Genomic DNA, 23,838 nt, shown 5'->3' with positions numbered 1-23,838 from the left:
CTGGGGGCTCTTCATTGTTTGTGTTCCAGAATCTGTTTTCTCAGTGTTTGATCTCCCAGGGGTCTGTGTGAGACCTATATTCTTCTTTTGGTTTTTTCTTCATTTGTGTGGTTTTTCCCCCTCCCTACTTCTTCCTTCCCTCCACATCACCATCTTCTTTAATTCTGTTATTCAGGGGTAGAGGGATTGGTTTTACTTCTGTTTGTTCAATCTCTTATTCTTTATGTATGCCCTCTTACTTTGTTCAATTCTGGAGTTGCACCGTAGGTTGGGGGTGGTCCTTTTTGCAGTTTTGAGATTTACTTAAGGGGGGAGGTGTGATTCAAAATCTATCTGCAGGTCCTGGTATTCACTGACAGGTGTGTGGATAATCTGGAACCCACTTCCCACTGCCTTGGAATATGTCCATGCGGTGGGGCTGTAGTTTTACTCCCTGAAATAAAATGTGGTTAACAGAGGGAAGAGAATGGAGCAGACAGTGGCTTGAAGAGGTGGGTGGAGAGATAGAGGAGTAAGGGGGGAAACAAACGAGTGTGCCAACAAATGGAGAGAGAGACCTATACTGAAACAGATACAAACAATAGACCACATCTACAGATGAACCAACTCCCATACAAAAAAAAAAATAAAACATATAATGATGCTAACATACAAGCTAACCAACCACCTTATTAACCAATCAAAGATATGGTTTACAGAGACAGGAAAAGAGAAGAAAAGGAAGAAGAAAAAAGAAAAAAAAGGAACAATAAAGTAGGAATAGAATTAAGTAACAGAATTAAACTAACAGAACCAATCAAGCACACTCTGAGACATTTCGTTTAAGTCCAATGTCCATTCAGCTCTGATTTCTAGCTTTCTTTTCAAGCTGGTAAATTAATTCGCAGTTAGGGTCACTTGCCCCTGGCCTGCTGTGGAGGACAGTTCAGATCACCCTCTGTTCACCACTCTGGCCTGTGTCTGTTTTTCAAGTTTGTTTCTCCCATTTCGGTGTTGTTACCTTGAATCACCAGCAGGTGGTGCTATCTCAGCTGCTCTCCCCAGAGGGGGTGGGGCCGGACAGGAACTGGCAGAGGCTGGAAATCGATGCCTGCCTCAGTGCATATGGCAGGAGACTCACAGCGGGCAGGATGTCTCAGTCGCAGGAGAGGTGGCAGCGATCCCAGCAGATCTTGCCTTGCCTGCAGGGGCTTCAAGGACTGAAGTAGTGGATTGCCTCCGTCCCAGGTGGTGTGATGTGCTACCAGCGGCAGCGGCAGTATCTGCGCTGCAGTGGTTGTCCAGACCGTTGTGTTGCCCCAGCGGTGGCAACGGCCGAGCTCCTATGAAGAGCAGACTGTGATGTTGGGGTCTGCAGCCCCCGGGGAGAGAGCCAGAGACCCACTGCAGTTCTCCTTTGCAGAGGGTTTCACAGACCAGGTTGCCCCGTCGCTATCTTGCTGGAAGTCGATTTTTATTACTTTATTTTCTGAGTAAAAATATGCTCTTAGGAGCTTTAAAAATAACTACTTTTCCCCCATATGCTTCTACTTAATAGGTATTATCATAATAGGTTGCCTTTAGCATTGCTGATGCAAAGATCCCAGCATATTTCTAGCAAATCAAATCAAGTTTTATTTAGTTCAACTTAAGGGATGAATCAGCTTTGGGTGCTCTCTAAATGAATTACAAATTAATTGGCTGAGTTTGTTCAGTGTTCTGTTCATTATCCCTTCCATTCTGACAGTAATATAGGTAAGCCGGCACTGAAGAATTTGATGCAATGGAAAATTAAGGGAATATGTATGCTAGCTGTTATGATGGATTATTTGAATCTACCTAGAACCTTACTGCCATTTATTTTGATTTCTGTTTTATTTTGATAATTTAACTGCACAACTGTTGTGCATTTAATGTAAAATGATCACTTAAAGTGATTTTGTGTTATAAGTAACTTAATGGTTATTCCTCTTGATTAAAAACAAATCTTAGATGGCATCTTTTGATTCATTTATTGGGACCATGTAATTTAATATTAGTACCTATAATTAGGCAGGGAGAAAACAGATTTAACTGATAATGAGATTTATTAGTACACACACACAAGCACTATATATTTCAAGAGGAGACACACTTTAATTGTTCAGTCTAACATTACTCTCTTGATAGTAAACTAATATTTCATATATTACTTTTCCTTCTGGTGACTAAAATTACTCTTCAAAAGGTTGTAGCTTTAAAACAAGTCTACATCTGTATCAGTTTTAGCTTCAGTAACGCTTTGTGTTAAGTCATGTTTTAATATTATTTTTCACTGTTACCTGATTCTGACTTAGGAGAAGCTTGCATTTTAGTTTTAGTTAGAAAAGAAATGTTGAAAACAGTGTATGTCTAGGAATTATTTGAGGTCTAACCTCTGTGTGAGACTAGATCATATTATCTTAGGCAGAAGGCAGCAACAGAACCTCATTCCTCATGGCATCATTTTCAATATTTGTCCACAACTCACCAACTGTTACGGGCTCTCTCTCTCTACTCCTTACTCTCTCTTGTTCTTTCTCTCTCATCACAAACACACACACACATACATTCACACAGGGCTTTGCAGCATATATATTTTAATTAAAGCCTATGTTTAGATTTTTTTCACAACCTCTTGAAATAATGAGAGACATCTCTGAAAAAATCAGAGATATTTTTATTTCTAGCTCTGCCATGGACTCTCTGTGCCCCATTGAATGAATCCTTTGACTGCTCTTTTCCTGTGGACTTTTTTTTTAACAAAATAGATGTCATTATTCTATCATGTTTCTAATTTATTTTCTATGGATTCCTCCAGGATTTGTTGAATTAAAACAATATACAAAGTCCATAGTTTATTAGATTTAAGAAGCCTAAGAACAAAAAGTGTAGGCTTACTATGAAACTTTCTGAAGTCATAAATACGATATTCAGGGCTATATTTTCTTTTCACATTTCTCTTATTTAACTTTTTAATTAATTATAACATTAGTAGGAAGCCAATGCCTTATATAGAAAATCTAGATTAATTTATCAAAAGCAGTATGCTGGTATAATATTGTCTTTGTTTTTCAGCTGTATGTAGTATGTGAATGTGAATTTCTGCATTATAGAAAAAGTTTGATATACATTAAAATGTTAACAAGCATTATCTCCAAGTTATGGATAATTTAAATTATCTTCTTATTTCTGCATTTATATTTTATATAATGAACATATATTATTTGTATTATTAAAATCAGTTAAGAAATTCTACTCATTTTATACTAGCACACTGTATTATGTTATGAAAATTAAAAACAATAAAAATGCCCACTTTGAGAACGAGAGAACACAGAGTAAGCATTGTCATATGAATTTAGCTGCCATTATGTGTTGAAAATGACTTATCACATTTTACCCTGATGATTCTCTCAATAGCATTCTTTCCTTTGGTTATTCTAATTTTTTTCCAGCTTTAGTAAAATTATGTTGACAGAAACATGGGGCACTGTGCAATTTGATTGGGTATACTCGCATACCATGTATTATTATGCTAATTTCAAAGATGTTTCCAATTTCTCTAAGTTCAGTCTATGTAAAAGTTTGACAGACCAAGAAGTTATCCATATTCTTTGACGTATAGAAAAAAATGCTCCCGTTTTCCAAAGCATCCATCAGGCCATAGAATGCTTTGTTCATGAAAATGCTTGCAGTTCCACCTACAGAATGTCAAACCACACTTTTTTTGTCTCAATAATTTAAACGTTTTGATTTACGAAGATCATTGTTAGGTCTTTTCTTGACAAAGAAGCCAGAGGACTTTTTTCATTCTTGAAAGCATGTGGAAAAAGCTCACATCTATCTAGAACAATTGCTTGTATGCTAGCTTCTGGCATGTGTTCTGTTTATTTGTGTTTGTTCAGAAAATGAAATCTTTTTAAAAAGATAAAACCATGTTAAAAAGAATTTTTTAAATATAACTTTATTTTATTATAGAGATGTGGGGTACAAGTCAGGATGGGGTACATAAGTAATCTACATGCAGGTGAAATTTGGGCCTTCAACTCGTCTTCATTTTCCCTCGTTTAGGATCAGGTACGCTTTGTGTTAAGTGTCCCTCTTCTCCCCTGGCAGTACCCTGTGACTGCTGATCACATTAGTAATTCTATTGTGATTAATGTTCAGGTCCCACTTTTGAGTGAGAACATGTGGTCTTTGGTTCTTTGTTTCTGTGATATCACTAAGTATTGTTATTTTAATTTTTAAAAATGTATTTTTCAGCTACAGGATCGCACTCAGTTCAGTGACCGAGACTTGGCCACCCTGAAGAAGTATTGGGACAATGGCATGACAAGCCTGGGCTCTGTTTGTAGAGAGAAAATTGAAGCCGTTGCAACTGAATTAAATGTTGACTGTGAAATAGTTCGGGTAAGAATTTTCTATAATTTTCATGCTATAGTTGATGAGTGGTATAACGAAAGATTTAAGAATTGTATGAGATGCTGAAAACAATACCATCAATAAAGTGAAAAGATAAACCACAGATTGTCAAATCATATATCTGTTAAGAAATTTTTATTTAGACTGTGAAAAAACACTTGCAATTCAATAATGAAAAAGCAAATAGCACAATTTTTAAATAGGAAAAGGACCTGAATAGACATTTCTCTAAGGAAGATATACAAATGTCCAATAGTTACATGAGAAGATATTCAACATCATTAGTCATTATGGAAATGGAAATCAAAACTAACACTTAATAGTCACTGTGATGATGCTAACAAAAAAAGACAGGTAATACCAAGTGTTGGCCAGGACACGGGGAAATTGGAACATTTATACACTGCTAGTATACATGTAAAATATTTCAGCTACTTTGGAAAACAGTTCTCATAAAGTTTAACATAGAGTTATCAAATTACCCAAAATTTACTCTCCCAGGATGAATTCTACTGCTCTCAAAAGAATGAAAAATGTATATCTGACTCAAATACGTATATACTAACATTTGTAACATTATCCGTAATAGTCCAAAGTCGAAACAACACAAACATCCACCAAATGAATGAATAACCAAAAGGTGGTATATACATATTAATGGATATTATAGAGCTAAATAAAGGAATACAGATTTGGTACATGCTATAAAATTGATGAACCTTGAAAACATTATGCTAACTGAAAGAATTAAATCACAAAAACCACAAATGAATTGATTCTATTTCTATAAAATATCCACAATAAGCACAACATAGAGACAGAAAGTAGATTAGCAATTACCAGGGGCTGAGGGTAGGGAGGAATGGGGAATGACTGCTCATGGATATAGGGCTTCTTCTTGGTATGATGAAAATGTTCTGGAATCAGATAATGGTGATTGTTGCACAGCTCTGTGAATATATTGAAAACATGTTAATTGTACATATTAAATGAGTGATTTCATGGTATGTTAAAAATATGTCAGTAACATTTTAAAAATTACATGAGGTGATCTGAAATACATCTCACATATCACATAATAAATTATGGATTAAAAATCATACTGATCAGTCATGGGGATGCTAGTTTATGTTCCATTTGAAAGATGTTGATATAAGATATAGATAGTAGTGGTGCTGATAAGTATTTAACAATCAGCTCTTTAAGGGGAAAAAAACCCTGCTTTATAGTATTTGCTTATCTCTGTGGTATAAAGATTCTCTCCTGATTCCATGTCTCAACCAGAGTTGTGAAGAGATGCTAACAATTGGCTCTTGTGAGAAAGTATGAGCCTACTTTAGCACACACTGGGAGATTATTCCGGAAGACTAAGAGGGACATACTATTGAAAAGCCAGTAACAAAGAACCAGGCCTGGTGGTGCACACCTGTAGTTCCAGTTACTCAAGAGACTCAGGAAAGAAAAGGCAATATAAGGAGAAGTTGTAGAGCACAGATTTCTCAAAACAAATACCGTCCTTTTCAGAGTCTTGCTTCTTCTTGTTAGGATCCAGATGGGAAATCAAATTCAATCCTGCATTTACAGTGCATGCTGCTATGTGTTAGTGTATAGTAACAAGGAAAGAGAAGTGCATTAAATACTATTACTATTTTAAGGAGGTTGGAGTCTAACAAGAGGGATGACATAAGAATACAAATGACTGAGGAGGAATTAGAGTAGGATCATAGTATGAGGAGCCTAACCAAAAGCCAAACTAGGAAAATGTAGTGTTTGTGTTTTTGTTGCTTTTGTCATTTTTAGTTTTTAAAAAATCATGTTATATATGTATATAGCTTATGGAATCAAGTTTTGTAGAACTTCCTACAAAACCAACATTCCTTACTCCTTCCCTCCTACCGTTTTCCAATAGCCAGAGTAAACCACTTTAAGCAATTTCTCTGGTATTGACCTCCATCTATGAATGATGCACTGTGATAATTAGATTAGGTTTAGCTGTGAGTAACAGAAAGACTCAAAAGTAGCAATGGCTTAAACAAGACAATTCAATTTCATTTATAAGTCCAGGGGTACTCAATTTGCAGCTGACATGGCAGTTCAGCTCTATGTAGTCCTCAGAGACCCTGATATATTCCAGTTTCCATTTCAATATCCCTGTGATATAGCTCTTGTTCTAAAGGTACAAAATGATAGCATATATGGTCCAGGCAGCATGGAGAGGGGAAAGAAGAAGGGGCAAAAAGTGTGTACCAACTATATTTTAACAGAGGTTCCTAGAAACTGCCATAAGATACTTTTGTTTACACCCCATTGTCCAAAGATTAATCTCATGATCATATCAAACTGCAAGGGAAACTGCAAATACTGTTTGACTGTAGACAACCATGGGCCTAGCTAAACCTTCTATTATTCTGGAACAAGGTGAGGACAAATATGGGAAATAGTCAACAGTCTCTCTCATATCTTTTTATATTGCTACTTCTTGATTTTTCAATATTAGACATTATCAGTTGATTTTTCACTATGAAATGCAAGGAATTTATTTTTTAAAATCTCTTTCAAGATCTCTTCGTTAATCCGTGCACTTATATGCATACTTCCTCTCTCCTTGTCCTCCAGTAATTTTGGTTAGTTTAGTATTCAGTGTTAATGTTATTATAACTATGTAGATGCTTTAACATTTGCATTATGTAGTGCAATGTCATTTTTTTTCCTTTTCTGTATAACATTATTTGTTTCCCTGTAGTTGATAATTTACTTAGTTTTTGTTTCAGATAATTATATATTTGTTTGATTTCCTAGATACTTAATACTAATATATCCTCAAACCTCTTTCCCAGTTGCATACATTTTCTCTCCATACATTCATACACATTTGCTGGTGTAACAATTTCTTCATTCTAAGTAAGTATTTCCTGGACTTTTCTGATTTGCTCCAATCTGGATTGGCTAGTCTCTACACTTGGAATACAACTGCTACTCTGAGATTTCCATTTTCAATCTGTTTTTCCTTTTGCTCTACTTTCTGTAAAATATCCTCAAATTTTTCTCCCAACTTTTGTACTGAGTTTTTCCACATTTTTAAATTCAATCTTCCACTAATAACTAATAAGCACCTTGCACCATGACAGCAGCTTTAAGACTCTATAGACAGCCATAAGGTTAAAACTCTTAGATAAGACAGTAGGGAAGTGCTTACTATTCTTTTATTTCTACTGGTTTTTAACATGCCAGAATGCTCACGGCAGATAGAAAAATTGAAGGGATGATATGTTATGAGTAACTCTTCTGTAACATTTTGCACATTTCTCTAGAGAAGAATATGTTTGCCACATAAATGTATTCTTGTGATCTCAGGAGAAACTATTTAGTTGTTTTGGGGCCTAATAAACCTTCTAGTTACTGATCACCAAAATAAACTTTGCCTCAGTATATCTAGTTAACTATAACTTATAGTAAAATTGGGACATTTAAGATTATTTTTCCTTGATATTTCTTATACTTCTAAAATGTCTAGAAAGTAAACTTGCTATACTTTTCCTTAGACTTTACTGAGTATTATAATTATGTGCATGTTTTTCTTTAACTGGAAACGTCATTCCTAGGTTACTGGCTATTATTTACTGATTTATTTAACAGAGGTTAAATAAATAAATGTTTATGCTAGAACTTTTCTAGGCGCAAACGATGTTTTCCCTAGGGAATCTTATCAAAAGCCTCCTTGCACTGATAATCGCCTTCAGCTAAGTCTTGGGGTACGAAATCAATGTACAAAAGACAATACAAAAGACAGTACATCAGCAATAAGCAGAAGACCAAATAAAAAGCATAATCCCATGCACAATAGCTACCAAAAAAGAAATACTTTGGTGTCTACCTAACCAGAGGTGTGAAAGACTTTTGCAACAAGGACTACAAAACGCAGCACAAAAAATCAAGGATGACACAAAAAAATGGATAATATTCCATGTTCAGGGACTGGAAGAATCAATATTGTCAAGATATCCACCCTACCCAAAGCAATCTAGACTCAATGCAATACCCATCAAATTACCAACATCATTTTTCTCAGACTTGGAAACGACAATATAGAAATTCATATAAAAACCAAAAAGAGCACAAAAGGCCAAAACAATCATCAGGAAAAGGATCAAAGTGGAAGATACCACACTTACAGAATTTAAACTTTACTACAAGGCTACAGTAACCAAAACAGCCTGTTGGTGGTACAAGAAAAGACACACAGGACAGAGATTACAGAAGCAAAAGCTCGATCTCTCAACCAACTCATCTTTAATAAAGCCAACAATAACAACCACTGGGGAAAGAAGACCATATTTAGCAAATGGTGCAGGGAAAACTGGCTGACCACATGCAGAAGAATGCAACAGAACCCCTATCTATCACCATATACAAAAATGAACTTTAAATGGATCAAAGACCTAAACTTAAAACCTCAAATTGTAAGAATTCAGAAGAAAACGTGGAAAACACTCTTATACACATTGGAGTAGGGAACCAACTCTTGATCAAATTCCCAAAAGCGAATGCCATAAATGATAAGATAGACAAATGGGACCTCATTAAAGTGAAAAGCTTTTGCACAGCAAAACAAAACAAAACAAAAAACCATCAAGAAAGTGGGGAGACAACCTACAGAATGGAAAAAAAAATATTTGCTAACTATGCAACTGACGAAGGCATACATTCAGAATCTACAAGGAACTCAAATTAACTGGAAGGGGGAAAAAACCCCATTAAAAAATGGGCAAAGGACATGAATAGACACTTTTCAAAAGAAGATATACAAGCAGCCAGCAGACACATGAACAAATGCTCAGCCTCAATAATAAACAAAAAAATGCAAATCAAAATCACAATGAGATACCACCTAACTGCAGTAAGGATGGCCCTCATCAATAAATCAAATTAAAACAAAACAAAACAAAGAACAACAAAACCAGATCCTGGTGAGGGTTGGAGAAAAGGGAATGCTTCCACACTGTTCTCAGGAGTGCAGGTTAGTGCAACCTCTATTGAAAGCAGTGTGGTTTAGTGATCTATCACAGAAACAAAAAACTGAATACCAAATGTTGTCACTCATAAATAGGATCTGAACATTAATCACATCAGCATAAAGGAGGGTTCTGCAGTAGTTGGGCATTGCTGGAGGGGGATGTAAGGGGGAACATAGAGCATCACAAAGGGTACTTGATTCCAAACCAGGGGAAATGAGGGCCAGTTGGAGGCCCAGATTTCACCTGCACACAGCCTGCTTGTGTAGCTAATCCTGACTTGTAGCCCACATATCTATAATAAAATAATTTTTTAAAAATAAACTAAATAAAAATTGCATGTGATTCTGTTTTGTAATGTTTATATTATCATGAAAAATAAAGGAGTTTATTTGCAAAGGCAAAACTCTAAAATGTTTGAAAAAAATTATAATTTTATAATGGAAATCTTTAAACAAGACATGTAAGCATAAGCAAAGAAAGAAAAAAATTTGAACTACATTAAAATGAGTATCTTTTGCACCACCAAGTATATCGTACAAGAAATACAGCCGGGCTCGGTGGCTCAGCCTGTAATCCCGTGCCTTTGGGAGGCTGAGGTGAGTGGATTGCCTGAGCCCGCGGGTTTGAGACCCGCCTGGGCAGTTTGGCAAGACCTCATCTCTACAATAAATCAAAAATTAGCCGGGCGTGGTAGCGCGCACTTGTAGTTCCAGCTACTTGGAAGAAGTACTACTGAGGCGGAAGGATCGCCGGAGCCCAGCAGGTCGAGGCTGCGGTGGCCGGGAGCAGCCATTACACTCCAGTCTGGGTGACAGAGTGAGACTCCAACTCAAAAAAGAAATAAAAAATTTTTAAAAAAGAAATGAAATACAAGCTGCAAACAGGTTGAAAATATTTGCACTTCATATGCTATCCAAAAGTAGTAGCTCGCATTACTACATAAAGAGTTATAAATGAATGAAATTAAGATAAAAAGAACAATGTTTGTACATATATATTGTACATATATTAGATTTGGGTGGTACATATGTAGGTTTGTTATATGGGTACATAGTGTGATGATGAGGTTTGGGCTTCTATGGAATCCATCACCAAATGGTGAACATGGTACTCAGTAGGTAGTTTTCAACACTTGCTCCCTCCCTCCCTCCCCTGTTTAGGTGTCCCCAGTGTCTGTTGTTCCCATCTTTAGGTCTATATGTACCCAACATTTAGCTGGGTAAGAACATTTGATATTTGGTTTTCTGATATTTGGTTTTCTGTATTTTCATAAATTTGCTTAGAGTAATGACCTCTAGCTGCATCCACATTCCTGTAAAGGACATCATTTCATTCTGTTTTATGGCTGTATGATATTCCCTGGTATATATGTATCACATTTTCATATAGATTCTGGATATTAGTCCTTTGTGGTTTGTGTGTGTGTGTGTGTGTGTGTGTGTGTGTGTGTGTGTGTGTGTGTGTTGGAGTCTCACTCCATTGCCCAGGTTAGGGTGCAGTGGCACACCACACTCACGACCACCCCAGCATCAACCTGCTACAGGTGCACCCTACCATGCCAGGTTAATTATTGTATTTTATTATTTTATTTTATTTTATATTACTTTACTTTCTATTCTATTCTATTCTTTTTTCTGTTTTTTTTTTTGAGTCAGAGTCTCACTCAGTCACCCAGGCTAAGTGCAGTGGCACACTCACGGCCACCCCAGTGTCGACCTGCTGGGCTCAGGCGATCCTTCCACCAGAGCCATCCAAGCAGCCGGAATTACAGGCGTGCAGTAACACATCTGGCTAACTTTTTGATATATTGTAGAGATGAGGTCTCGCCAAAGTTGCCCAGGCTGTTCTAGAACCCATGGGCCCAGGCAATCCTCTCACCTTGGCCTCCCAAAGTGCTGGGACTACAGGTTTGAGTCACCACATCTGGCTAGTCCTTTGTTAAATGCATAGTTTGCAAATATTTTCTCCCATACTGTTATTTGTCTATTTGTTGATGTTTTCTTTTGCTATGCAGAAGTTCTTTAGTTTAATTTGGTCCCATTTGTGAATTTTTGTTTTTGCTGCATTTGCTTTTGAGGACTTGGTCTTAAGTTTGTTGCCTATGCTGATGTCCAGAAGGGCATTTCCTGGGCTTTCTTGTAGAATTTTCATAGTTTGACGTCTTACATTTAAGTCTTTAATCCATCTGAGTTTATTTTTGTATGTGGAGAGAGAAAGGGATCCAGTTTAATTCTTCTGCATACGGTTAGCAGTTTTCGCAGCCACATTTATTGAATAGGGTATACTTTCCCCATAGTTTATTTTTGTTGATGTTTTTGAAGACCAGATAGTTATAGGTAAATGGCTTAATTTGTGGGTTCTCTATTCTATTTCAGTGATCCATATGTCTATTTTTGTGTCTAGATTTCATAGCCTTGTATTAAACTTTGTAGTTCAGTAATGTGATGCCTCCAGGTTTGTTCTTTTTGTTTAGGAATGTTTGGCTATTCGGGCTCTTTTTTTCTTCCACATGTATTTAAGAATTTTTTTCCTAATACTTGAAAAAAAACTATGACAGTTTGATAGGAATTACGTTGAATTAGTTAATGCTCTACTATTTATTATAGACATTGTTTGAAAGCTGGTGGGCAGTTTGAGATTGAGTTTAATGCCTAGATAGATAGATAGATAGATAGATAGATAGACAGATTACCTGAATTAACCACTAAAAAATTACACAAAGGAATATAAAAAATCCTATAGATAAATAAAAATTTAATTATAAATATGTTCAGGTAACCCACAGGAATGCAGGAGGTGGGAAACAGAAAAAAACACACACAAAAAGTGAGAGGCAAAAAATAAAATGACATCCTTAAGCTTTTACATAGCAACAATTGCATTACATTTAACTGGTGTAAATTCACAAATTAAGAAACAGAGATTGCTAAACTGAATTTTTTAAAGTGGCCCAACTCTATGTTGTCTACCATAAACTAAAATATAATGATATATGTAGTTTGAAAGTTAAAAGATAGAAAATATAGCATACAAACATGAATCAAAAGAAAGCAGGAGTTGAGTTGATATGTTAATATCAGATAAAGTAGATTTCAGAGCCAAGGCAATTACCAGGCACAAAGAGGGACATTACACAATAATCAAAAGGTCAATCTACCAAGGACACTTTGCAGTTCTAGAGTTGTATACATCAGATAACAGAATAGCAAAATATGTGAAACAACAACTGAAAAAACTGAAAGGAGAAATGGGTAAATCCAAAATTAGATTTGGAGACTTATCACCCTTCTCTCAACAACTGTTTGAGAGATTACATGAGAAAACATTAATAATATAGGACAATTCTAAAACACCCTCAGTTAGCAGATTCTAATTGACACTTATAGAATACACAGCCCCACAACAGTGGACTACATTCTTTTCGATACCAATATAGACTACATCCTGGGCTATAAAACAATAAATTAAAAAATCTTAATCACATAGAATATGTCCCTGACCACTACTGAATCATAGTAGAAATCAATAACAGAAAGATAACCAGAAAATATCTACACAGTTGGAACACATACAACACACTTCTAAATAACACATGGGTCAAAGTGGAAGTCTTAAGAGGATAAAACTACAATGGACTTGTAGTTTCTGGTCTTGCATATGAGGAGCCTGGAGATTGTCGGTCCATCCTAACAAATAAAAAGCTGTTGAACAAAGTGAAAATCAACAACTTTTCTTAAATGTGTCAGAGAAGTGAAGTCACAAGGCAAACTGCTGCCCTCTCAATTTGTGGACAAACAGGAAGATACAGAACATCACAATTTACTGGAGCCATGGCCCATAAATGGAAACCTGCCTGGGAACCAGTATCAAGGTAAGAAAACCTAAACTGTAGCTGATGGATTGCTGAAGACTCAGTGTAGATAAATCTGAAAGTTAGAAACACTGGGAGGCCTAATTATGGGGGACCAAAAAAATCACACTTTTGTGAGTTTTACCCTTAGGAACTCTACCATAGTCTCACAGTGAATATTGAAGAAAAATTATCTTATGCCTCTGTCAGGGAAAGTGAAAAATAAATAATTTTTAAGAACACTAGAGCATTCTATTCCTTTTAACAAAGCTTGCCCATGAAAGAAACTATTTTGCCAGAGTCAAAACCTATTGGGGTCTTATCATAGCCTAAACATCCTAGGACAAGAGAAGTAATCAACATCAGGCTCTAAGCATCCCATCCCACCTAAGTTGGGGGAAAAATTAAGAAACACTTATAAAGGCAAGGGCAAAGACTCACTAAAAGACTGAGATCTCATCCTAAGATTATGAGGCATTTTATTTACCTCCAGACCTTACCACCACACAACTAAAGGCCTAGTTACTCTTCCTTTTGCCCAGTACATCATGTGTGGTTTTTAACAAAAAATTACAAAGCATACAAAAAGGCTAAAAATAGTTTGAAGAGACAAAGCAAGTATTAGAACTATACTCATATATGACGGGGTGTTGGAATTATCAGACCAGGAACTGAAAACCACTATGATTAATATGTTAAGGGCTCTAAAGGAGAAAATACACAACATGCAAGAACAAATGGGTAATATAAGCAGAGAGATGAATATTCTAAGAAAGAATCAAAAACAAATGCTAAAGCTCAAAAATACTGTAACAAATAAAAAATGCTTTTGATGGACTCATGAACAGATTGGACATGGCTATGGAAAGCATCTCTGAACTTGAGGATATAGTAATAGAAACTTTCAAAACTAGAAAGCAAAGAACACTGATAAAAATGGAACAGAATATTCAAGAACTGTAGGACAACTATGAAAGATGTGACATACATATACTGGAAATATCACCAGAAAGAGAAAATAGAACAGAAAAAAATAATTGAATCAATAATGACTGAGAATTTTTCCCCTAAATAATGTTGGACACCAAACCACACATCCAGGAAGCTTAGAGTACATCAAGTAGGATAAATGTAAAACAATAGCAACAATAATGAAAAACTACACCTAGCTGTATCATACTCAAATTGCAGAAAATGAAAAATAAATTTAAAAAATATTGAAAGACACCAAAGGGAAAAATAAGCACCTTACCTATAGAGGATCAAATATAAAAGTTAATATTGTCTTCTCCGAAACTACAAACAAAAAGACAGTGGAATGAAATATTTAATGTGTTAAAAGAAAATCAAAAAGCTCCAACCTAGAATTCTGTTTTGTACTCTAGAAAATTATCCTTCATAAGTGAATGAGAAATACTTTCTCAGACAAAAATGTAGGGAATTTATTGTCAGTAGAATTGCCTTGCAAAAAATACTCAGAGTTCTTTAGAGAGATGGAAAATAATATGGGTCAGAAATGAAGAGCTACATAAAAAAGGAAGAGCATTCAAGAAGGAATATTAAAGATAAAAGCACATTGGGCAGTATTTAGAAAGCAACACCAAATTTGTGGGATACAGCTAAAGTAAACATTTATCATGCATAATCTAAACTCACAGAAGGAAGGAAATAATAAAAGTATGAGCAAAAATCAATGAAGTTGAAAAAAATGTTTTAGCTTCCCTCAAATTAGATATATACATATAAATATAGCAAATAAGGCACGAGGTCTATATGAAGAAAACTACAAAAAATTCTGATGAAAGAAATAAAAACAGAGATATTCCATGAGCATAAATAGAATGACTCAGTTTTATCAAGATGTCAGTTCTTTCCAACATTCTATAGATTCAATACAATCACAATCAAAACCCCTGCAAGTGATTTTTCTTTTGTGAATTACACTTTTAGTGCCATTTCTAAGAATTATTCACCAAGTTCTAGGTCCCAAAGGTTGTTTCTTTAAGTTATCTTCTAATAGTTGTGTAGTTTTATTTTTCATATTTGAATATGTGATCCATTTCGAGTTCATTTTTTAATAAGGTATAAGATTTAGGTCGAGGCCAATTTTTGTTTTTTTTTTTGTAGATATCCAATTGCTCTAGCATCATTTCTGTGAAAAAAAATTCTTCCTTGAATTGCTTTTGCACCTTTATCAAAAGTCAGCTAAGCTGGTCATATTTGTATAAGGTTATTTCTGAGTTCTTTTGTCTGTTTTGTTGATCTATGACTAGCCCTCTGCTAATACTACACAGTCTTGATTAATATAGGTATATAATAAAAATTGAAACTGGATAGATTCCTTACATTTTATTCCTTTTTTCAATACTATTTAACTATACTAACTAATTTCCTTTCAATAAAATTTTAGAATTACCTTGTATACACAAAAATTCTTGCTGGGATTTGATAGAAATTCTGTTAAACTGTATATCAATTTGGAGGGAATTGGCACCTTTAGTATACCGAATTTTTTAATAAATAAACACAGAATTTCTCTCCATTTATGTAAAACTACTTTGATTTCTTTTGTCAGTGCTTTGTAGTTTTTAGCATATTAGCCCTGTATGTGTTTTGTTAGATTTACACATAAGTATTTGATTTTTTTATTGATTGAAAATAGTATTATATTTTTATTTCAGTTTCAGTGTGATAATTTTTACTATATAAAAACACAATTGATTTTGTACATTAATCTTGTATCCCAAGACCTTGATGGATTCACTTATTCATTGCAGAAGTGTTTTTTTGTTGTTGTTTTTGGTTTTTTTTGAGTTGGAGTCTCACTCTGTCGCCCAGACAGGAGTGCAGTGGCCACTCCCGGCCACCGCAGCCTCGACCTGCTGGGCTCCAGCGATCCTTCCGCCTCAGCCTTCCGAGTAGCTGGAACTACAGGCGCGCGCTACTACGCCCGGCTAATTTTTTTTATTTATTGTAGAGATGAGGCCTCGCCTGCCTAGGCGGTTCTCGAACCCACGGTCTCAGGCAATCCACTCACCTCATTCTCCCAACGGCGCGGGATTACAGGCTGAGCCACCGAGCCCGGCTTCAAGGAATCTTAAAAACATTTAAAAAACACTTCTGCCATTTCTCTGGGAAGTTAGGAAATATAACATCATTTTAAAAATAATTTACTGCCGGGTTTGGTGGCTCAGCCTGTAATCCCGCGCCTTTGGGAAGCTGAGGTGAGTGGATTGCCTGAGCCAGCGGGTTTGAGACCCGCCTGGGCAGCGAGACCTCACCTCTACAATAAATAAAAAAATTAGCCGGGCGTGGTAGCGCGCGCCTGTAATTCCAGCTACATGGAAGGCTGAGGCGGAAGGATCACCAGAGCCCAGCAGGTCGAGGCTGCCGTGGCCGGAAGCAGCCACTGCACTCCTGTCTGGGCGACAGAGTGAGACTCCAACTCAAAAAAAAAAAAGATTCCTTGGGATTTTCTACATAGACTATCATGTAATCCTCAAACATGGATAACACATTATTTCTTCCTTTTTGATCTGAATACCTTTTTTCCCTTTCTTAAATTATTGCATGGGCTAGAACTTCTAGTACTATGTTGAAAAAGAATGGTCAGAGTGAACATTTTGTTTTGTTCCCTATTCCTAATTGAAACCATTCTATTTTTTTACCATTAAATATGATGTTAGCTGTGGGTTTTGAGGGCCTGGAGATTTCTTCTTTGGAGAAGTTGTTAATGATTAATTAAATTTCCTTAATAATTATTAGGCTATTCAAGTAATCTATTGTATATTATAGTAGTTTTCACTTTTCAAGGAATTTGTCCATTTTATCTACATTGTTAAATTTGTGTGTGTAGAGTTGTTTATAGTATTCCCTTACTATTCTTTTCATGTTTGTGAAGTTTGTAGTGGTATCTCCTTGTTCGTATTTATATTAATAAGTTATGTCTCTTCTCTTTTTTTTTCCAGACTTGATAAATATTTGCCAATTTTTACTGATATTTTTAATGAACCTACTTTTTAAAAACTTATATAAATTTTTTTACAGTTTTAAATTTGTGCTGCAAAAGACCAAGAGAATAGAAATTGAAGCTACAGACTGGGACAAAATATTTGCAAACCACATATCTGGCCAAGAACTCATATCTAGAATATGCAGAGAACTCTCAACACTAAAAAGAAACAAATTAGAAAATGAAAAGACTTTTCACTAAAGAAGATATAGAGATTACAAATAACCGCATGGAAAGATGTTCAACATCACTAGGCATTAGGGAAATCAATTAAGAACACCATGAGCTGTCACTAAACACACCTGTGAGAACAGCTTAAATTTTAAAAAATACTGACAATACTAAATGTTGGCAAGAATGCTGAGAAATTAGGTCTCTCATACATTGCTGATAGGAATGCAAAATGGCACAGCTTCTCTGGCAGCTTCCTATAAAACTTAACATGTAATCACATGACCCATAAATTGCATTATTTTGCATTTACCCTTTAAAAAATCCCCAAAACTTGTCTGCACAAAACCTATACATCACTGTTTGTAACAGCTTTCTATGTCATAAGCCAAAAATTGAAAATAACACAGGTATCCTTCAACAGGTAAATGGTTAAACAAACATTGGTACGTGCATATCATGGAATACTGTTTAGCAATAAAAAGGAATGAACTCTTGATACACACAACTTGAACAAACCTCCAGGGAATTATGCTAAATGATAAGAACTGATTTCAAAAAGTCACATACTATATGATTCCATTTATCGAATAGTTTTGATAACCCACAGTTATAGCAGTGAAAAACAGCTTAGTGGTTGCCAAGGGTTAAGGGTAGTTGGAAGAAGGGGCAGAGAAATGTTGTGATAAACGGACATAGAACTACACACACATATTGTACAATATCAATTTTCTGCTTTTGATGTTGTGTTATAATCGTGTAAGATGTAAACTGGAGAAAATGGAGTGAAGAATACACAGATCTATCTTTGAAATTTCCTGTGAATCTAAAATTACTTCAATTTAACCTTTTTGAATTAGTTTAAATCTAATAAAATGAAATTCTAGAATACTTGAAGTAACAACGCAACATAGAGAGCCAAACAAAGTTAATAGAGAACATATTTTCATCTAGCAAGAGTAGGATTAGAAAAGGAAATTGAACTATATTTATATCTCTATGCCTGATTATATTTGAAAAAGAAAATATTTTTTGAAAGATTTGGTGAATTCTTTTTTCCATAAACAAAACAAAACAAAACAGAAACAATTGACCTGAAGTAGAGTGCACATTGTTTCAAAGTCTGAGTCTTTAGATAAATACCCTCTTTCTGCTAATAAAATATTTTAAAGTAAAAACATAATTATTACATGATAAAGGTTTGAAGTGATTGACATGCTACCTACCCTGACTTGATCATTACACAATGTATACATGTATTAAAACTTCACACTATACCCCATAAACGTGCAGTTATAATGTGTCAGTTTAAACAAAATAAATAAACTCTAAAAATTAAAACAATCTTTATTTTATCTTATTGGCATAAACATTTTATTCTATATACCTTTTTATTATTTTTAATCCTATTTTATGTAGCATTCATTAATTATTTTAATGGCCACAACTGTTAAGTTTTCTATGTTTACAAAACTTCCTCTTGTATTTCTCTCATAAAGACTTGGATTGGGAATCGAAGAAGGAAATATCGTTTAATGGGGATTGAAGTTCCACCTCCAAGAGGAGGCCCTGCTGATTTCTCTGTGCAGCCTGAGTTGGGTTCTTTGTCTTCACTCACACCAGGAGAGGAAGCTGGGACCGAAGTAGGAGAGGATAATGACAAAAATGATGAAGTATCCATCTGTTTGTCTGAAGGAAGCTCTCCAGGTACTTTATATGCTGAAACTCCTAATAATAGCTTTTGTAAATTTGATGCATTTTTATGTGCTCTTAGGCTCACTGCACTTCAAATCTAGATTCTTCAAAACATTTGGCCAACCATTTGAAAAGAAATAGATTATTCGTAATGCCTCCACCTAAATAGTCTCCTGCATCAAGTCATCACAAAGAACATTTATCTACCACAATAATCATTCCCCACATTTAGAAATATTGGATATTATAAAATTCATAGCCGGGCTCGGTGGCTCAGCCTATAATCCCGCGCCTTTGGGAGGCTGAGGTGAGTGGATTGCCTGAGCCCGCGGTTTCGAGACCCGCCTGGGCAGGGAGACCTCATCTCTACAATAAATCAAAAAATCAGCCGGGCATGGTAGTACATGCCTGTAATTCCAGCTACTCAGAAGGCTGAGACGGAAGGATCGCTGGAGCCCAGCAGACGAGGCTGCGGTGGCCAGGAGCGGCCACTGCACTCCAGTCTGGGCGACAGAGTGAGACTCCAATTCTAAAAAATAAAATAAAATAAAATAAAATAAAATTCATATATTATAATTAACTAAATCTTTATTTTATTGCAATTCTTGTCAGTTTAGTTTAAAGCATTATAAATACATTATAATGAAAGATTACTATCATAATGTGACAAACACCAGGTTAGTTGTTAACAAACCTGGGTGCAAATTCTAGCTTTTCCATTATTAGCTGATTATGTTACTTCAAGCAAAACGCTTAATTCATTGGGCTTTAGTTTTCTTATCTGCAAAAGGAAATTAGACTGGGTCATCTTTATAATACTTCTCAATTCTTCTCTAAATGAGAATTCAAATAATATCATAAAATTAAATCATTGGTCCATGAGAAGTATGTTTCATTTGTCTTTAAGCATAGAAACAGTTCTCTTATGATACATTTTTATTAACACTTTTATTAAGGTTTAAGTTCCATATCACAAAATGCATCCAATGTAAATGTAGAATTCGAGGTTTTTTTAGTAAATGTTATGAAGTGGTGCAGTCATCACCATCACTAAATTTCAAATTTTAAATCATTTTCATCACTTCAATAGCTCCCTTAAGCTCATTTATAGTCGCTTCCCTTTCCCACCCTCAACTCCAAGCAGCCACTGATCTGCTTTCTGACTATATAAATTTCTCTTTTCTGGGTATTTTCTATAAATGAAATCAAGATATGGTCTTTTGCATCTATGATTGAGAAACAGAGAGAAGCATGAATTTCTCCATTTTGCTTTTGCTTTATCGAGCCTTATTTAGAATATTAACACTATATTTCCCAGTTTATTGATTGCCTTTTAATTTTGCATATGGTGTTTTCGGATGTCAAAATTTTTGTTTGCAATTTTTTGACAACTTTATTGTCAAATCTACCAGAACTTTCCTATATGGTTTCTGACTTTGGTGAAATGATTACAAAGTCCTTCCTTATACTACAATTATGCAATCCACCCCTATATTTGCCTATAATATCCTTTGACATTTATTTCACCTAGAATTTATTTTGTTTTAACATGTGTAAAAAAAATACCTAATTTTATTTTTCCAAACAGTTAACCAATTGTTCCTACACTATTTGTCGATAATTCAATCTTTTTTCCAGTGGGTTAAACAGTAGCTTTTTAATCAAACATACATATATATGCATGCATGCTCATGTATATACATATACAATATATGTATATGTGTATATATATATATATATATTTTACTTTGTTACATTTATCTGATTGTATACAACTGTGGCTTTATAAAATGTCTTAATATCTGGTAGGGGTCTGTTCTTCTTTGCTTTTGTAACACATTGGTTCTTTAGAATAGTTTAGTCATAACATTTCCCAATCTCCTTCTCCAAAATACATTCAAGACATGTATTGGCATTGCATTAAATTGATAGGATATCATAGAAAGATAGATTAAGTTTTTCATGTATTGAATTTTAGATAATGGCAGGACATCCATGTAAAGCTGTCTAGCGGGCCCTTGGGTATGTGTGTGGAACTCAGAAGAGGGCTTAAGACATGAAAATAAATAAGGAGTCACTCACACATAGAGACTAAAACTATCCAGCTATAGAAATGGAATATTTAGTTAAGTGATGAAATAAAAAACAAAACCAAATTAGAAAAGACAATGAACAAGGACTGTGTGTTGATAGATATCCAGACTTAGATGCTAGAGGAGAAAAGGGAGCCATTGAAAGAACATTCAGAAACAGAGAACAATTACAGTATGCTAATACTAAAACTGAGAAAACAGCTGGGCATGGTGGTATGTGCCTGTAGTCCTAGCTATTCTGGAGGCTGTGGCAGGAGGATAACTTGAGACTATGAGTTTGAGACTCCAGTGTGCTGTAATTGTGCCTTTGAATAGCCACTGCTCTCCAGCCTGGACAACATAGCAAGACCCTGTCTCTTAAAAAAAAAGTGAGAGATTTAAGAAAGAGAGATTATTTTTTCAGTAGTCTCATAAAGACTGAGTAGAAAAAAAGAATGAGGATGTCATTGAATTGGGTGTTTAAGAAGTTTTTTTGAAAAGACAATGAATTGTATGGGGAAGGGGAAGAAAAGCAGATTTCAGGAGTAATGAAAGGAAAAGGAAAGCTGTTAATATCAAGTGGTCCATGTATTTTAAGACCAGGTGTTTAAAGGGTAAGCTGTGTGAATATCCAAGTTTCTCTCTCTCTCTTTCTTTTTCAACATTTTTAATGCATATTGAAGATGATAATAAATAACAGCATACAGGAAAATTGTGAAACAGATTTAAAAATCATCGAGAAAAAAAGAAACACTACACCATTCTCAAATTCTTTATTTCTAAATATAGTGGGTCCATTAAATCATTTTTGTCTTCTGCTAGTCTTTACAAAATTATACGAGCCTGGGGATACTTGGATATTCCCAGTGACTCATGACTGAATCTTTAGAGGCTGCTAACTGGCAGCTAGTTGAGGGAGAGGAGGAAGTAGGAATTTGTGTGTTTCTGTGGATGGGTGGGAAAGCTGCAAGGAAATATTCTGATACAATACAAAAGATCCTAAGTGGAGTTTCATTCCCCAATTCCCACTTCCTCACCTAAGAGAATTTTATAAAATAAGTATTTAATGGAAAAAGTAAAAGTTAATTATAAAGTCCACTTTAATTATTCACTTTTAATGGACCACTGCTCCTACATTGGCATCCATTGTCTTAAATGACAGCTGGCATAGTAATCAAGACCTAATGAGAAAGAAAAAGGAGAGAAAGAATTTAATGTGTGAATCAAAAAACACTTGATGAGAAGTATGATTGACTAGAATTTCTCTTCTCTTGGTGGTTTATTTTTCACAGTTGCATGGCAACCTTTTCATTCTCATCAAAAATTGCAACAGAAAAGCATAAAAGCATTTTCAAATATTGAAGAGTTCTATTTGATACAGTTTCCTACTAGTTCTACTCTATTCTTTTCCTCATTTTGCTGATGGAGAATACTAATCTGATTGGTTTGACTGTGTGGTTCTTTTTTTTTTTTTTAATGATTAAGTGAATTTTATCATCTGGCCTAATCAAATATCATACCTTTAAAATATGCTAACCCTATTCTCTTCCAGTTTATGAAAATGTAGTTAAATGTATTACTACTTTGAAGTTTCCATTAATTACATCTTAGAGATATAGATACAAGATAATCAGAGTAGCTGCCATTCAATTTCAAAAACTGAAACTCAGATTCCTTAAAATAGGGCTGTTGATTCAATAGGGTAAGAGTCTTCTAAGTGTCAAAAAAGAGAAATATACATATTTAAATCAGGGCTTTCATATTACATATTAAAATCAATTACAAATCACATTTAAATGGTCTAGAAAAATCTGCAGAAGCAAAAGTAAGGGTTTTTCTTTTAATTCAGTAAAAGACATGTTTACCAGAGTCAATGAAAAATGTTGCTGATGTTTTAGTCATTTTAATTCCATTCTTTTTGTTTCTGAGAGATAAATACTTATCTGCTACAGAGCTTCTGGCTTACCTCTAACTTCCACCTTCCCCCTCTCCCATTTCCTTTTCCCTTCCCTGAGTGGGAGTTAAGAGAAAAGAGGTGTGGTTGGGACTGAAAAAGTAAAAGCTTCCCTTTCCTGAAGGGGGTGGGATGCGGCCTAAATCCCATGGATTCTTTGACTTGTTTCTAAAATGAATTGTAGAGCAGCAAGCAAAGTTTTAAAACAAAGTTTATTAGAGAGAAAAGGGAGAAAAGAAAGGGAGACATGCCACAGTTGGCATGGGCAAAAGAAACCACACCTTTGCTTTTTACAATAAACCTGATATACCTTCACAAAGTTTGATATGCTAAAGAGGGTGGAACCTAGAAATTTCCACTCTGAAGAATGACATCTCTGAGTCCTTATGGTAAGAGACATTGTCTTTTGCAGGACACCTGCTGGACATTTCCAATTCACAAGTTCCTTAGCTAAAAGGTGGTCTTATTATCATTTATATGGCTTTGGTCAGTTAAGCTATTTGGCCTTCCACAGGGAACCTAAAAGATTCTTAGAGATTATTATGCTAAAACATGAATTGAAAGGTTGGGTGGTCCTATTCTTGCATCTGATAGAGTTTTCTTTTGATTTGCCAAGGGTGGGGGGTAGGCTGCCAGCTTGGCCTGCA

General features: G+C 35.1%; 1 protein-coding gene across 1 annotated transcript in view; it reads left to right on the top strand.

Moving 5' to 3' along the window:
* HDX (highly divergent homeobox) overlaps positions 1 to 23,838 on the top strand; it is a 146,247-nt gene that overhangs the window by 102,704 nt on the left and 19,705 nt on the right. The window contains exons 5-6 of the mRNA XM_008066517.2: positions 4,264 to 4,410; positions 18,970 to 19,177. Coding sequence (XP_008064708.1) covers positions 4,264 to 4,410; positions 18,970 to 19,177 — 355 coding nt within the window. The remainder of the gene's footprint in view (positions 1 to 4,263; positions 4,411 to 18,969; positions 19,178 to 23,838) is intronic.

This window comes from Carlito syrichta, unplaced genomic scaffold, assembly GCF_000164805.1.
Source record: "Carlito syrichta isolate Samal-C Ts95f unplaced genomic scaffold, Tarsius_syrichta-2.0.1 Scaffold308992, whole genome shotgun sequence".
Classification (NCBI taxonomy): Eukaryota; Metazoa; Chordata; class Mammalia; order Primates; family Tarsiidae; genus Carlito; species Carlito syrichta.
The sequence above is the reverse complement of the archived record's forward strand: the minus strand, read 5'-3'. Positions and strand labels throughout refer to the sequence as shown.